This window comes from Chelonia mydas, chromosome 22 (assembly GCF_015237465.2).
Source record: "Chelonia mydas isolate rCheMyd1 chromosome 22, rCheMyd1.pri.v2, whole genome shotgun sequence".
In the NCBI taxonomy this organism is placed as follows: Eukaryota; Metazoa; Chordata; order Testudines; family Cheloniidae; genus Chelonia; species Chelonia mydas.
In genome coordinates, this window is record NC_051262.2 from 14,081,057 (window position 1) to 14,096,794 (window position 15,738).

At 45.6% G+C, this 15,738-nt stretch overlaps 1 protein-coding gene across 5 annotated transcripts in view; it reads left to right on the forward strand.

The window, feature by feature from the left end:
- DIXDC1 (DIX domain containing 1) overlaps positions 1–15,738 on the forward strand; it is a 68,692-nt gene that overhangs the window by 40,848 nt on the left and 12,106 nt on the right. For 4 of the 5 annotated variants that reach the window (XM_037882432.2, XM_043534087.1, XM_037882431.2 and 1 more), the window contains 6 exons: positions 5,646–5,758; positions 8,687–8,835; positions 12,503–12,592; positions 12,688–12,741; positions 13,752–13,802; positions 15,287–15,391. In XM_037882432.2, the coding sequence (XP_037738360.1) occupies positions 5,646–5,758; positions 8,687–8,835; positions 12,503–12,592; positions 12,688–12,741; positions 13,752–13,802; positions 15,287–15,391 (562 nt within the window). Of the gene's footprint in view, positions 1–1,984; positions 2,619–5,645; positions 5,759–8,686; positions 8,836–12,502; positions 12,593–12,687; positions 12,742–13,751; positions 13,803–15,286; positions 15,392–15,738 lie in introns of those variants that run through there. The other variant, XM_037882435.2, reaches the window with a different exon arrangement.

A 15,738-nucleotide genomic window follows, 5' to 3' on the forward strand; every position in this document is an offset into this window, starting at 1 on the left:
TCACAAGGGGTGTGTGGCTGAACTCATCCATGTTTGTAAAGCACTTTGAGATCCTCAAGGGGAAGGTGTTAGAGACAGGCAGAACATTATTGTTGTTATCAGTCTGTCTTCCTTGTACTCATTCTGACACTGAATGTCACCCCATCTCATCTTATTGCTCTGTGACATGCTGCATATTTATACCCTGGGGCTCTTCATTGTCAGTCTCTTTAGTTTTAAAATAAATTATTTTGAAAAATGTGAGCAATCTCAGAAGAAGCAAGGAGAAGCCTGCATCCCTGACTGCAGGTGACATCTCCTGGGATGTGGTGGCACCAGTCTCCTGGATGGAAACTCCAGAGGAAAATAAGATGCTCACTTTCTCTTCCCTATTTGGAGAAGGGACTAAGCCAGTTGGAGCATGGGATCCCCAGAGTTGCCTGGCAAGAGCAAACCACATTTCTTATTAGCGAACTGACTATATTTTTGTAATCACAACATTACCCCCTCCCATCCCATTGCACAGTTCCAGTGCAGTGTCCCAGCCTAATATCGGCACATTTCTGGATTTCATAGAATCATAAAGTTTAAGGTCAGAAGGGACCATTATGATCATCTAGTCTGACCTCCTGCACAATGCAGGCCACGGAATCTCACCCACCAACTCCAGTAACAAACCCCTAACTTATGTCTGAGCTACTGAAGTCCTCAAATTGCGGTTTAAAGACTTCAAGGTGCAGAGAATCCTCCAGCAAGTGACCCATGCCCCACGCTGCAGAGGAAGGCGAAAACGGCCCGGGGCCTCTGCCAATCTGCCCTGGGGAAAAATTCCTTCCCAACCCCAAATATGGCAATCAGCTAAACCCTGAGCATGTGGGCAAGACTCACCAGCCAGACACCCAGGAAAGAATTCTCTGTAGTAACTCAGATCCCACCCCATCTAACATCCTATCACAGGCCATTGGGCATATCTACCGCTAGTAGTCGAAGATCAATTAATTGCCAAAATTAGGCTATCCCATCATATCATCTACTCCATAAACTTATCAAGCTTTGTCCTGAAGCCAGATATGTCATTTGCCCCCACTGCTTCCCTTGGGAAGGCTATTCCAGAACTTCACTCCTCTGATGGTTAGAAACCTTCGTCTAATTTCAAGTCTAAACTTCCTGGTGGCCAGTTTATATCCATTTGTTCTTGTGTCCACATTGGTACTGAGCTTAAATAATTCCTCCCCCTCTCCGGTATTTATCCCTCTGATATATTTATAGAGAGCAATCCTATCTCCCCTCAACCTTCTTTTAGTTAGGCTAAACAAGCCAAGCTCCTTGAGTCTCCTTTCATAAGACAAGTTTTCCATTCCTCGGATCATCCTAGTAGCCCTTCTCTGTACCTGTTCCAGTTTGAATTCATCCTTCTTAAACAATGGAGACCAGAACTGCACACAATATTCCAGATGAGGTCTCACCGGTGCCTTGTATAACAGTCCTAACACCTCCTTATCTCTACAGGAAATACCTTGCCTGATGCATCCCAAGACCGCATTAGCTTTTTTGACGGCCATATCACATTGGCGGCTCATAGTCATCCCCTGATCGACCAGTACTCCGAGGTCCTTCTCCTCCTCTGTTACTTCCAAGTAGTGCATTCCCAGTTTATAACAGAAATTCTTGTTATTAATCCCTAAATGCATGACCTTGCGCTTTTCACTATTAAATTTCATCCTATTACTATTACTCCAGTTTACAAGGTCATCCAGATCTTCCTGTATGATATCCTGGTCCTTCTCTGTATTGGCAATACCTCCCAGCTTTGTGTCATCCGCAAACTTTATAGCACATTTATTTCCTATGGGGCACACACATGTTCTTGATATCAGAATTTCCAGGAAGGAATGTTCTGATAAGAAGAGACAACAGAAATTATTCATGGGAAACTTGCCAAAATCCTTCCCTTCCCTTTCCCTCCCCTCTCCTTCCCTCCCACCAACCTTCCCTCCCCCACCCTGAGCTAGACATCTTCTCAGAGAATAGACTCTGCCTTGCACAGTGTGGCAGCCAGAGGGAGAGGGAGCTGGAGATAGCGAGGAAGGAAGCTACTCATAGGACTGGGAAACACTGCACACTGCTTAGAGGCTGGTGGAGCGAAGAACCTACTCTTAACAGAACACTTTTCCCTCACTGAATCCTGGGTCTCTGTAGCAGGAGCTGTATAGCTGAAGTAGGCACAATGGGATGAGAAACGCAACTTGCAATCCAGACCGAGATTCTCGTGATGAAAACAACCAGGGCATATGGTGGACCAAAATGCAGCAGCAGAATCAAAACCTGGACTGCAGAATACTCTGACTCTATAATCAAATCTGTGTCTGTGTGGGCTGCCGATTTATCACTAAACATCTCCTTGCAAAGACCCTGAACCTTTTTGCTGTGAGTCTCTCGGCTCACGCGAGGGAGTCCGACCGGCAAATATTTCTTCGTTAGTTTGACAGGAACTGGCATCCCCGGCACCGAATTCCAAGCCTGTGAATGGACAAGGCATGTCTGCAGCCAGGACCTGCGGATTCCTGAGGCTCCACGGGAAACCGACTCTGTGAGGCGAAAGGTTAAAGTGGGATCATGGGAGGGAAGCAGGTCAAATGGTGAGCGATTGTTGTCATTGTCATTTGGAACAGCAGGGTCGGGGTGTTTATTAAAATCTCCAGGGAATTCAGGCTTGTTACTGAAACTGTTTCCCTAAGCCCTGATTGCGTGCAAGACCCCAAAGCATTGACAATCCAGAAATTCAACTAGGCAAGGATTTTAGCTAAGAAACCAAGCAATGCTAGAAGGAATAATGCAGAGTGTTTTCCTGTGACATAAATCCTGCCTCAATTGATTTAATTTCCCAGCACTCATTTCCGCGTGCTTCAGTGATGAATAGTTATGTATCCTTTTAAATAAGAAATCAAATTTGAATGCGTCTTTGGATATCTCTCACTCGAATAATTTTGGGAATTGATATGAAAAACCATGGGAATTTGGCCAGCTTTAACCAGTTGGCAGAATGATAAATAGGGGTGACCTTTGGCCTGTGCTGCTGCTTCAGGAGCAATCCGCGCGCATGTAAATGTGTTCCTGCCCAAATGGCCATGTTTCTCTCATGTGCAGGGAAACTGCCTGGAGATGGAGCTGTGTCTGTAAGAAAACCTAAAGGATTCTATTAAAATCCTGTTGTAGATGTGGTGTGAAATATCTGATCCTGTCTCAGTTGCGTTAACCCCCAAATCTATCACAAAACATTCACTTTGGGCAGGGGATCTAGTTCTGAAAAGAGCAGATTGGGGAGAAATGTTACTCTCCTGTGCTGTGTCCTGCACACTGCCACATGGCCCACACGTCCCATATCCTGCACCTCCCTAGAGCACCCTCTGCCACATGTGCCTTTTCCCTTCTGGTCCTCTAGATTGATCTTTCCCCTGTATGCCTAGGTAGCCTTCTTCACGTGCACCAAATGTTGATTTTGTTTTCTTGGCCTGCTTCCTAATGGTGTTACTGCTTGTGGGGGGGACAAACCACAAATACACCTCTCAATGATCATATAGGGCTGATGGCTCCCCAGGGGTCTGAGGTGAACATGCGCAGAGGGAACATTAGTGTCCGCACCTTAAAGGAAGGCAAATCCCATGCAATATTCCTGGGCGGGTTAGGTCAGTCAGTCTGTCTCTATGATTTTCTGAGTATCTGCACTGATTTAAAGTTTGATCATTTGTCTTTAATAATTGATTATTTCCTCAGAACACAAACAACCCATTGCTGGGCCCCTGGGCAATGATTTCAGTTTTAAACACCATCTGTTAGGGAGCGCTGCATTGGGATTCACTTTCTTTAAGGTAAATCTTTGGGCACACCCAACAACCTTTAGCAAATCTGCACACTGTGGGTATGTCTATACTGCAAAGAAAAACCTGCACTGCCTAGTCTCAGAACCTGGGTCAATTGATTCGGGCTTGCAGGGCTCAGGCTGTGGGGCTAAAAATAGCACTGGACCCTGGACTCTGAAACCTGGTGAGGGTCTTGGAGTCCAGGCTCCAGCCCGAGCGGGAATGTCTACACTGCAATTTTTGGCCCTGCAGCTGAACCCCGTGAGCCTGAGTCAATTAATCTGGGCTCTGAGGGTACAGCTCCACTGTGATAAAAGACCGTAGCACAGAGCCATGGTTGGCCCAGGTCAGCTGACTCAGGTTCACAGGGCTTGGGCTGCAGAGCTGTAAAATTACAGTGTAGATATTGGTGCTTGGGCTGGAACCCTGGCTCTGGGAACCCAGATGTGGGGAGGGTCCCAGAGCATGGGCTCCAGCCCGACCCTGACTGTCTACACTGCAGTTTTATAACCCTGCAGCCCAAATGCCACAAGCTTGAGTCAGCCGACTTGGGCCAGCTGCAGGTCTTTTATTGCAGTATGGCTATACCCGAGACTGTGGGCTGTGAGTGTTCCTTTGCAGTGTAGACATACACTGTATGAGCAACAGGGTCTGAGCAAACACTGCTGCTGCTTTTTGTATCTAGTCCAGAATGGTTACACTCTCTTCTCTTAGTGACTCACACCCATTTGTTCTTTTACTGCAGTGGAAGCTGACTTAGTTGAATCATTTAAAACTAGATTAGTCAAAGGCCTGGAAAATAGACTAGGAACAATCTCTTGTGGGTGGCTCCTGGGAGTGGACTAGATGGGAGCTGCTAACAGGTCATTTCCTCTCTAATTTCTAAAATTCTCTGATTTTATTAGAGAGATGTGTATGTTCCTGAGCTGGGGGACCTATATCAGAAGTGCTGGGAAGATTGGGAAGGCAAGCTATAGAAGTGCATTTTATTTCTCTAAATCTATTCTGTTACTTTCATCGTGTTTTCTTTTTATTCTCTCTGGCTTTTGTGTCTGTCTTGAGGAGAATGAAACATTAACTCCTCCTTGCACTTGCAAGGATTAGTTCCTGGAGACTTTGGGGGCACATTAAATGGATCACTGAGCTTTGGATGCCTTTGCTGTTGTCCTGGTGATGGATTTGGGAAGAATGTCTGAAAGAGCTTGAGAGTCTGCACCTCACAACCAGCTGAGATTGTTGTAGAAATACATAGCTGCTTTCAAGAAGCTTTCTTATTTAAAGCAAGATCATGTGTTGGTATCTCTGTGTTCCCGAGGGCTCCTTAGCATGGGAGTTCTAGGTTAGTTCCCCATACTGTAATTGTCCCTTTAAATACAGGTGAGAAACCAAGAGAGCTGGGATACTGTGAATGACTTTTGGTAGCAGTTTGCAACTGTAGGCTAAGCCTTGCAATACATTATGTTGTAAGCAGAACTGCAGTCTGAAGGATAGTCTAGAATTAGCTCCTTGACTTTGGGATCTGTGTTAATGCTGCGGTGGTTGTCTCTCCTATTTACATCTTCTTAAGCTACAGGAAAAGTGAAAAGACTAATTACTGCTGCAGCACTTCAGTCAGCTACTGGCCTGAAAAGTTACAGGCACTGTCTGGCCTGCTAATGAATTCATTGGCATGTGGGCAGCGCTCAGTGTAACCAGACTTCTTGCATATTCGCTTTTTATTTTAGACAGAGATGAAGCTGCTCCTTTCCCCCTGCTGTGTTTGCAGCTCTCACTGGAAATAATTGTATCTCCTCTTCTCCTCTGCAGTCTCACATCACCCAGTCCCATACACAGCACAAAGAGCGAGTCCATTGCAACCCAGTCGGAGGAGAAAGCAGGCTTTGTGATCATCCGAGCTGAAGAAACAGAAACCAAAACAGGTAGAGCACAGATGATGTATTTCATCTTTCCCATTATGAGGACTTCCCACGTGAGAGCTATGGCAGAGACTTGCTGGATGGATTCCCAGAGACCATATGAGTGTAGAATTTTGTGAGCTGGTACATCAGTTTGTACAAAATTAAATCCCCAAAGTCACTGTTTAGTAGTGCTAAGGTTGTGCCATTGTTTGGCAAAGTCCAGGAGACTCACTAGCATGCTTTGAAAATGAAAAGCCTTGGAGAATGGATGGAGTTCAGTGTCATTTATTAGTTACAGTATAGGGTGGAAGCTTTGTCCTTACTTTAAGCTGTTGTGAAGGAAAGTCCAGTCCCACAGAAAGATTTAATCTGTTTGAATTTTGAGGCTGGAGCTGAGCCTGTGTAGTGGGGTTCTGGATTTATGCTACAGGTGCACAAAACCACCTGACTCACTTGCAGTGGCACTTTGCAGGGCTGGGGATTATTGCCTGGTTTTACTGGCACATCACTGACTTTTTACTAGGACGCCCCCCCACCCCTCCCGACGCCCCCCCCACCCCTCCCACCGGTGACCCTGATTTTTGTTTCATTTCAAGTGAGCAAAATGAATTAGCCAAAATGTCCTGCTGCTGGGTTAGTTCCTGTTTAAAATCTATTAACAGTCCACAGAGTGCAAAGGAAAGGGTTTTGATGAAGTTTCTGACATCATTTTCCTCTCAGGAACATAGTGTAGAAACAGTGCTTTCAGATCAGCTTCCATCCCCTGGCTGAGTGACAGGGAATCGCTCTAGGAATTGCTTTGTCACCCCAGCCAATGAAGCCCCCTCTTTACTATTCTTTAGTCTACAATATTTGATTGTAAAATATTTTTGAGGTTGAAATATTTGGTGGGCTGTAATATTTCACTGGTGTTTTCAACATCAGCGTGCCCATCTACCTTTTGCACAGAGGAATATCTTTGTCACTTGGCTAGAGACTGTAGCTGCCTGCAAGGATCATTCACACCTCTGGTTAATTGGGTGATGTGCCCCACTAGGATGTTTATCCCCAAGTTTAGCATCACACCTTGGGTACAATGTCTAAATCCCTGCAGCCTCCAGAGCTGTGGCATTAGCCAGCACAGACCATCTTGTTTTATGGAGATTACAAAAGGTTTCAGGGTTTATAAAATATTTTAATGTTCTTCTTTTTAAAAAGATTCCATTGAGCTCTTGATCTAAAATCAAGGCCAGTGATGAGCTGAAGTGATGATATTGAATATGAATGCAAAAAGTAAGAAAAGCAAGGACAGGCATTATGGGATCAGGCTTTGATTCAGATGTTTATTAATCTGTAAAACATGGGCTAATAGCTTTCTGAAATTTGCTTTAATTCTTGCTCAGATATTTTTGAGGACATGTAGCAGGAGACTAGTGCCTAGGTACCACAGCAGTGAAAGGTATGAGTAGATAGATAAGGCAGGAATAATGAACTGACTCATTACAAATGTCTCTGTAGGAAAAGGTTTCACACAGCAAATTACTATGGACCCAATTGTGCCAACCTTATGCAGAATAGGAACTGGCTCCCCAAGTAGCCCCATTAATTTCATGGAGTAAATTACTATTCAGTGTGAGTAAGTTTGGCAGAACCAGGCCTTGAATAAATTGGTAAACAGGGTTCTGCCTGGAAAACCTTGGCTTATTCAGGAATGGGACACAGAAGCTCATAGTGAATGTGTCTTGCGTGCATTTCACTCCCCAAGCACAGCAACTGGAGCGAGACATTCATTCAGTTAAAAGCAGCAAAGAGTCCTGTGGCACCTTGTAGACTAACAGACATATTGGATCATAAGCTTTCGTGGGTGAATACCCACTTCGTCAGATGCATGCATCTGATGAAGTGGGTATTCACCCGCGAAAGCTTACGCTCCGAAGTGGGTATTCACCCATGAAAGCTTATGCTCCAATATGTCTGTTAGTCTACAAGGTACCACAGGACTCTTTGGCGCTTTTGCAGATCCAGACTAACACGGCTACCCCTCTGATTCAGTTAAAAGTGGCACGCTCTCCCTGCCAGCACCTATAATGCTTCAGTATGCGGAGCAAAACCTGCCAGGGCTTCAAGAATTCTGGCTTTGCCTAACAGGGTTTTCACCCATGGCTTAGCAACCAGTTGTGGAGTCTCTTAATAGCAAGAGATACCGAAACAATGGAAAATCTTGATCACAAGTGTTTAGGGCCTGATCTAAAGCTCATTAAAGTCAGTGTAGTCTTTGCATTGACTTTAGTGGGCTTTAGATCAGTCCATTAGTGCTTATTGGAGTAGCCGGGGGGGGGGGGGGGGGGGGTGCCTCCTGCAACACTGAGAGATCCCCCCTTCCCATTCCCCTTCATCCTTTCTTTTAGCTCCAACAGTGAGCTATGAACACCCTCACCCCCACACACTGCATCCTCCTCTCCAACTTCCCTAGAACTCTCTAACACCAGGAGACCTTGTACATCAGTGCTAATGAAAATCAAGGATTCAGGTCACCTTTCGCTCACAGGTATGCACACACAGGGAAGGTAATGTTTCTTTTGCAGGGTGAATGAAGCATAAATCCCCAAGTTGGGGGAAGATGGTTCACCCTAGCTGTTACCTTGACATCAGCTGGAAGAGATTCCAGTTCCTGCCACTGAGAACCAAGTGCAGAGAGCTGGAGACCTCTGTATGCTGTGCCTCGCTTTCCAGAACTCCTCTGTTGTTGTTCATCTGTATTTCATGTAGCTTTTTTGAGGGGGGAAGGGATAGCTCAGTGGTTTGAGCATTGGCCTGCTAAAGCCAGGGTTGTGAATTCAATCCTTGAGGGGGCCAATTAGGGATCAGGGCAAAAATTGGGGATTGGTCCTGCTTTGAGCAGGGGGTTGGACTAGATGACCTTCTGAGGTCCCTTCCAACTCTGATATTCTATGATTTTTTCTCTTGCAGAAGAGACAGACTCTCCATTTCTCCCAGAGTGGCAGGCCAGGAGCCCTGGGACATACCTAGAGACCTCCTGGGAGGATCAGCTGCTGGAACAACAAGACCATTTAGAAAAGGAAATGGAGGAAGCAAAGAAGATGATTTCAGGCCTGCAGGTATTCACTTTGCTTTTCAGCCAGCATTCTCTTATCTTCCCTTCATACTCTTGTTTCCCTTTGAGCTCTAGCTAAGAGAGAGACTACTCTTGTGGCCTGGGACTCAGGAAATCTGGGTTCAGTTCCAGGCTCTGCCACAGACTTCTTGGATAACCTTGGGCAAATTACTTAATCCCTCAATGTGGTCATCTGTTGTATAATAATCCTTCCCTACCTCATGGGGGGTTGTAAGGATATTATGCTGATGGGGGTAGGGAAGTACCTTGATAGACAACAGAAAGGACTCATCACAGCAGTTTAAGATGTTGCTCCTTAAGCCTGATGCTAATCGTGCTGGGCTCTTGCACTCTCCACTTCCTGCCCCAGCCCTAGTGTGGATTTTCTTTTTCTTATCTTCACTGGCTTGTGCTTTGTTGCAGTCCATCTTTCCCTCTTTTCAGGGCTTTTGAATGAGGTGATAGGAAGCAAAGAATGGCCTTTCCAAGTTTCCCAGGCTGTCTCTTCTGTGGGGAAGATGTGACGAGAGGCTGGTATGAGGGGTGGAAGAGGCTGAGACAGTGCATGGAAGTGTGTTTGTTGCTGGTGCAAGGATGCAGGCTTTATTCATGTACAGTGCATGCCCTTATAGGGACTGACTGTGCATACAGTAATGAAGAGACTTCAGTCTAATGAGCGCCATCGTTGGTTATAGTAATGGTGACTGGGAAAGCGCAGAGGATGCATTTTGAGCACCCAGAAAGGGATCTCCTTCAGGGGGTGCTGACAAGTCTGGGCTTAGTAACTGATCATCTCCCTTGTCAATGTCTTTTGGTTACAGTCCAGTATTTCATTGGATTAATTAGGTGGGTGCCCTATACCCTGATTACACTTGAATAATGTGCTGTCACCATGAAAAACATGTATGTTACTGCCCAAAGTCGCAAGATGCAACAGATTTTTCCCATGTGCTGGGACTCCCATTCCTTGCCAAGATGCTTGGCAGCCCACGGTTTTTGTTAGCAGCCAATAAAACAGGCTTTGTGTGATTTGTGATTGGAAGTAATGCAAAGAGACAAGGAATGTAGGAAAATCAGTAGCGATTCATAGAACTGATCAAGAGACATAAAGAATCAGATCTGTCTCCTTTTAGTAAGACTGGTTGGGCTGTAAAATTTGGCACTTTCCCTAATGACCATTTGAATCAATTTTCTCTATCGGACCTTTTTCTAGCTGCCCTGATCTAGTCCTTCCCTGACCAAATGACCCTTGCCTCTGTGCCTTTGTGTGACTCTGCTCACTGAGCAGACACCCTGCTCCATATGGCAAAGACCCTGAACTCTCCCAGGAATACCCCTTTCTGTTTGTGCTGGGAACCGCACTTATTTTGAATTGTAAATATTTATGTACAAATAAACAAAGCCCGCATTGTGTGAGCAGCACACAGGCATGCTCCCAGCTGACAATGGGCAAGGGACACAAAAGATTCCAAAAGAAAATAGATGGTTGGTGCAATCCACTTGCATAATGCACTCTCTGGGAGCAGAGGAAGGCAGCACTGGGTAGACTGGCATTGGCCCCCCAAACACACCTCGGGAGCAAGGGAAGGCAGCTGGCATTGCTGCCCCCCTCACTCCTCAGAAGCAGGAGGAGGCAGCTGACACAGCTGTCCAAGAAATTGGATTTGATTAATTGATTTTTCCTTCTTGCTCAATATTTAAAAGCCTCTGGACCACAAGGGTTTGATTGAAATTCTGAGGCCCTGTGCAGTTTTCAGTGTTTCTGTGTGACTCCTGCCTAGATGTCCTGCTGAGCAAATTTTGGGACTGCTCTCAGATAAGCATTTCCCCAGGAGGATTTGCATTAAATGAATACAAATTGCTGTCTATTTGGCATTCAGCAAGGTTTGCATCTCTCCGGTGAGAAAATCTGACTCAACCCTTCAGCCTTGGCATTTCTGGGTTCAAGATGGAACAACCCTGCAAATGAGATTTTTAATTGGTAGCAATGAGATTGGAGTAGAACTCAAACAGAAAACTATCTGAAAGGAAGGGATGCCACTGTCCTAGCATCCTCTGTGCTAACTCTCATCAGCCTCCCAGTTCTGTCTCGTATTGCTAGTCTATCTACCTCTGTGTTACTCTCCGGCATAAACTAATTGGCTCCTGCAACCTAGAAGCGGGAAAGACTAGGCGTAGATCTCCAGCTGGTGTAAATCAGGGTAGTGAGCTATGCTTATTTACATCTGCTGACTATCTGGCCACATTAGGTCCCCCCAACGCACTTCTTATACCCACAAGCCACTGCAGAATTGTTCCCTCTTCTTCAGGGCGCTGTCCAGTTTTGTTTTAAAGTTCTCATGGTCTTCCTTGTGTGCGGACACACAGGTTCACTTTGGATGTGCTGAAAGGGTTAATCTTGTGCTGCTTCTGAATTCCTCCCTGTCTTCTCCACGCGCAGTGGCATTGCTTAAGATGCTTCAGATTTTCCTTCTGTCTCTGTGACGGAGGGTCTCCTCTTACCTTACAACTTGGGCCACAGTTCTGCAGACCTCTCTCCATCTCGCCCTGAGTGGTGCAGAATTCTAGGCTGCTCCTAAATATCCTGCTTCTGAGTCCCAGCAGTAAATATGTGGCCCAGGTCAGTCTACACTAGGACAGTGACCTGTTGCTGGCAGTGGTCCCTCAAGTCTCTGTAGTGCTTTCTGAAAGGGTATTGAAAACAGAGGTGTCGCAGTTACCCTCACATTTAAAGTGCTTTCAATACCAGCTCAGGGGGGATCTGCTGCTGAATGCCATTGTCAGCCATGGTTCCATTTCCTAGTGTGGACAGAGACTACTGAGCAGGTTTTAGGAGTGGGAAATATTCCTAACAAACACATCCAGGCTTTGCTGTACTTGTTCAATCCAGAGGTGCCCTCCTTCCAATATCTTTGAAATTAGAATGTCCATTGACTGAAAGACTAGCTTGTTTTTTAAATTAAATTTTTATTGATGCCCTGCATACATTCCAAACTAGTCTGAAAAAACCCCCTCTTGCTGAAATCTCTGCCTGGCTTTCAGCTGCTTTCCTTCAGTTTTCGTATATGCTGTCTGTCTGTAAAGGGTGATTTTATGCAGCTCAGATTAAAACCCAGGGCAGACATTGCTCATAAAAACGGCTGAGTTGATACCTTAGTTTGGTGCAGAATTTCCCTTCACCTTGACGGGAGATGTGTACGCCTGTCACCAACAGACTTCTCTGCTGGGGATCCTTTCATGGGGACATTCTGATGTCTAAAAAGAAAAGGAGTACTTGTGGCACCTTAGAGACTAACAAATTTATTTGAGCATAAGCTTTCGTGAGCTACCTGAATGCATCCGATGAAGTGAGCTGTAGCTCACGAAAGCTTACGCTCAAATACATTTGTTAGTCTCTAAGGTTGCCACAAGTACTCCTTTTCTTTCTGCGAATACAGACTAACACGGCTGCTACTCTGAATTCTGATATCTGTTTGTTTCAAAACAAGCCCCCTTTTCTGTACAGTAAGAGGTCAGCAGAAATGATAGAGAGAATTGTTTAGAGGTTGTTTGGGTCTATATTGCTGTGAAATGCTCCTTGCGAAAGATGTGGAGATGGGATTGAGTTTCTCCTTATGGCTTTCCAAGAAATCACCTGATTGGGGATTCTTTTTGCCTTTGCTGTTGCCCAGGCATTGCTGCTCAATGGGTCATTACCTGAGGATGAGCAGGAGGGATCATTTGTCCTTTGTGAACATGGGGCCTGTCCAGAAGAGCAGCTGGTGAGCATGTTCTTTTCCCTTAAGATCTAGTTTTAGTTAACTTTGTGCACTGTTCAGCCAGAGGATGGGTAATAACTGCATGCATTTGCATTCAGGTCATAATCCGAAGTCGTCTGGACCAGAGCATGGACGAAAATCAGGATCTAAAGGTTAGAAGAGGACAGATAACAACAAAGAATGGTTTTTGGGATTGGGATCTTGGGGGCTCCTTCTCTATGTGCACTAATATAGCTCTCTAATTTAAGCAGAGGGAGGGAATTGTTGCACACAGATGACTGGGAGTCAGCAGCTCTGCTGCTGTCATGCGATGTGAACTTGGTTAAGTCACTTCCCTATGCCTCAAGTTTTCTAATTTTTAAAATGGATTAATAATTGCTTCCCAAAGGGCCGTGAGAATGAATTTGGAAAGTGCTTTGAGATTCTCACATGGGAGGTGCTTTTTGAGTGTTGTTATTATTACTCACGCATGAATAGTTTCATGATCATTTGTGTTGTAAGCTAGTATAGGGTAGAATCTGGGGAACTGCCCCCTTTTCATCCAGTTTGCCTCTAAATAATGCTGTCAATGCTGCTCTCCTTTAAAACAAAACACCAAACAATTATTTGAATTAAGTCCAGCCCCGAATAGACTTCTCTGCACGTTCTCGAAGCTGGAGTCTTTCTCGAGAGATGCATATCGTGCTGCATTTAGAAACCTTTATCCAGGACAATTGTTAAATTTCTAGCCATGTCTGGGTGTAAACAAGCTTTCATGTGGAAGATAAAAGCAGCTTAGAAAAACCCTCTTGTCAAGCCTGTCTCTCTTGTGCTCTGCGCTGAAGTTGGCAGTGGCCCAGCACTAATGCTGGAAGTAAAGTGCTCTGTATTGCTCCAAAGGTGTAGATTTGGGGTATTTGCAATCTTTATCTCTGCAATTTAATATAGAGTTTAGGAGAGCTATGGTTGCTCAGAAGGTGTTTTATGGAGAAAGAGTGATTTCTATTGCTGGGTTTGTAAACTCTTTAAAACGAGTCCTGGTCTGACATGTTTTTTGGTCTGTGGGAGGAGGTGGGGTTTGTTTTATTCCAGAGGGTCTCCAGAGACCAGATGTTGGGAGGGATGGGGATATTTCTGGGATGACATGAAACTACCATTTAAACAAATTGTGTTGGATTTACAGAAGGAGTTACTGAAATACAAACAAGAAGCACGAAACCTACAAGGAATAAAGGTGAGAAGAGAGAGAATTAATTAAATAGTTAACAGTAACCACTGGGAGCCTATCAGAGGGGTCGGGGTAACGATACCTCTCAGGTTACCCCAAGGAACGGAGTATGGCCTGTTAGAGCAGGGAAGTGGCAGCCAGGGCTCATAGCTTTATAGATTCCAAGGCCAGAAGGGACCACTGGTAAGTGGAGACAAGCCCTAAATTTGTCTAACTTCAGTTTCAATCCATTGGATTGTGGTATACCTTTCTCTGCTAGATTAAAGATCGCATTATTAAATATCTGTTCCCCATATAGATTTTTATAGACTGTAATCAGCTCACCCCTTAACTTTCTCTTTGTTAAACTAAATAGATTGAGTTCCTTCAATCTATCACTATAAGGTATGTTTTCTAATCCTTAATCGTTCTTGTGGCTCTTCTCCTGGGTTCTGTTCCTGGCACTGGAAAGTGAATATGGTCAGAGCAGGGAACTGGGAGTTAGGACAGCTGGGTTCTATTCCTGACTCTTTCACTGTCTTTGTGACCTTAGCCAAATCACATTGCTTCTTTGGGCCTCAGTTTCCCAAAGGGATGGGTGGAACAAGGTATGTGTATGGTGGTTCTCATGGCCTGTTAGCCCTGTTATCCTGGGAATAAACACTTTAGTGTGGTGGATTGGTTTATTCCTAGCAGCAGAGAGGGAACCGTGGCATGTGCAGATGCCCTCCTTAGCTGGGGCAGTTGTTTGGCTGTTTGTGTTCCTGTTTGCCCAGCACCTCCCTCTGGAGTATGGGGATTTAACAATCTGCTCCTGAGCTCAAGCTATTTTTATAGCTGCATAGCGTTATGGAGGAAGCACACTGCTGTCCAAGGTGGAGCTGTTTGCTTCACAGTAATATGAATGGAAAAGTGAAAGGGTGAGCCCTGATTCAGGCATGGATCCTGGCTCCCCAGAGACACGTTCAGAGAGGAGTTGCCCAGCACTGATATGCCTCACTGGAAAGCTTGAATTTTTCACATCTGAGGCCTTGCTCCCTTGACTGATGTTTGCCTGTTTCTCCCCTGTGGGTGGTGCAGGCAATAGATGGGCGACACTGTCTCTGTGCCACCAAAAAGAGCCTCCAGGCACACAGCTGCTTCTCCCCATTGGGGAAGGTTGGCCACCCCATGCCTGAGCAGGAACTTCAAACAGGAGCACAGACATTCCTCGGTGATTTTGACAGCTAGCTAAAGGCAGAGAATTCAGCAGCAGACAGAATCACAGTGTAAGGCCTGAGAGCTTGTTCAGGCAGATGCCTTCACATATCCTGCTGTGGGTGCCGGGGCTCACCCTTGTCCATGGGCCACAGTCTGGACACTCTGCATGTCCCTCTATTTCCCCTGGGCTTGTTGTCATTTTCACTGTGTTATCTATCAACTGTAGGCCATCAGCTCCTCATGGCAGGACACCTGCCTACTCCATGCACACGAGTGGCACTGTGTTAACAATAATACGTGTATTTTCCCAGGATGCATTGCAGCAGAGGTTGGCTCAGCAGGAAGCTTCAGTTCTTCAGCTAAAGCAGGAGCTGCTGAGAGCAAATATGGACAAGGAGGAATTGCACAACCAGAATGTGAGTCATTTATGCTGCTCACTCAGACAGTGTCGCAGGTATTGGGGAGGGTGGCTGGGTATTGCAGGGTCTGAGACTACAGGGCAGAGGGTCCAGCAGTCACAGTGTGGGGCTGGTGGGCACTGTGTGGGTCCGTGAGCCGTGGGATAGATGGAGCGGTGATCACAGGGCTATTCAGAGGAAAAAGTGCAGTGCAAGCCCAGTGGCCTATAGTCATACTCATTGGAATCTCCTGCTCCTCCCTCCACTTATGGGGGTCCCTCTTCTTCTCCCCCATCCTCCAAAGGCCCTCCTCATTGGTTGAAACAGAGGAAAGCTTTGCTTTATATTTTCATTGTAACTGGGCT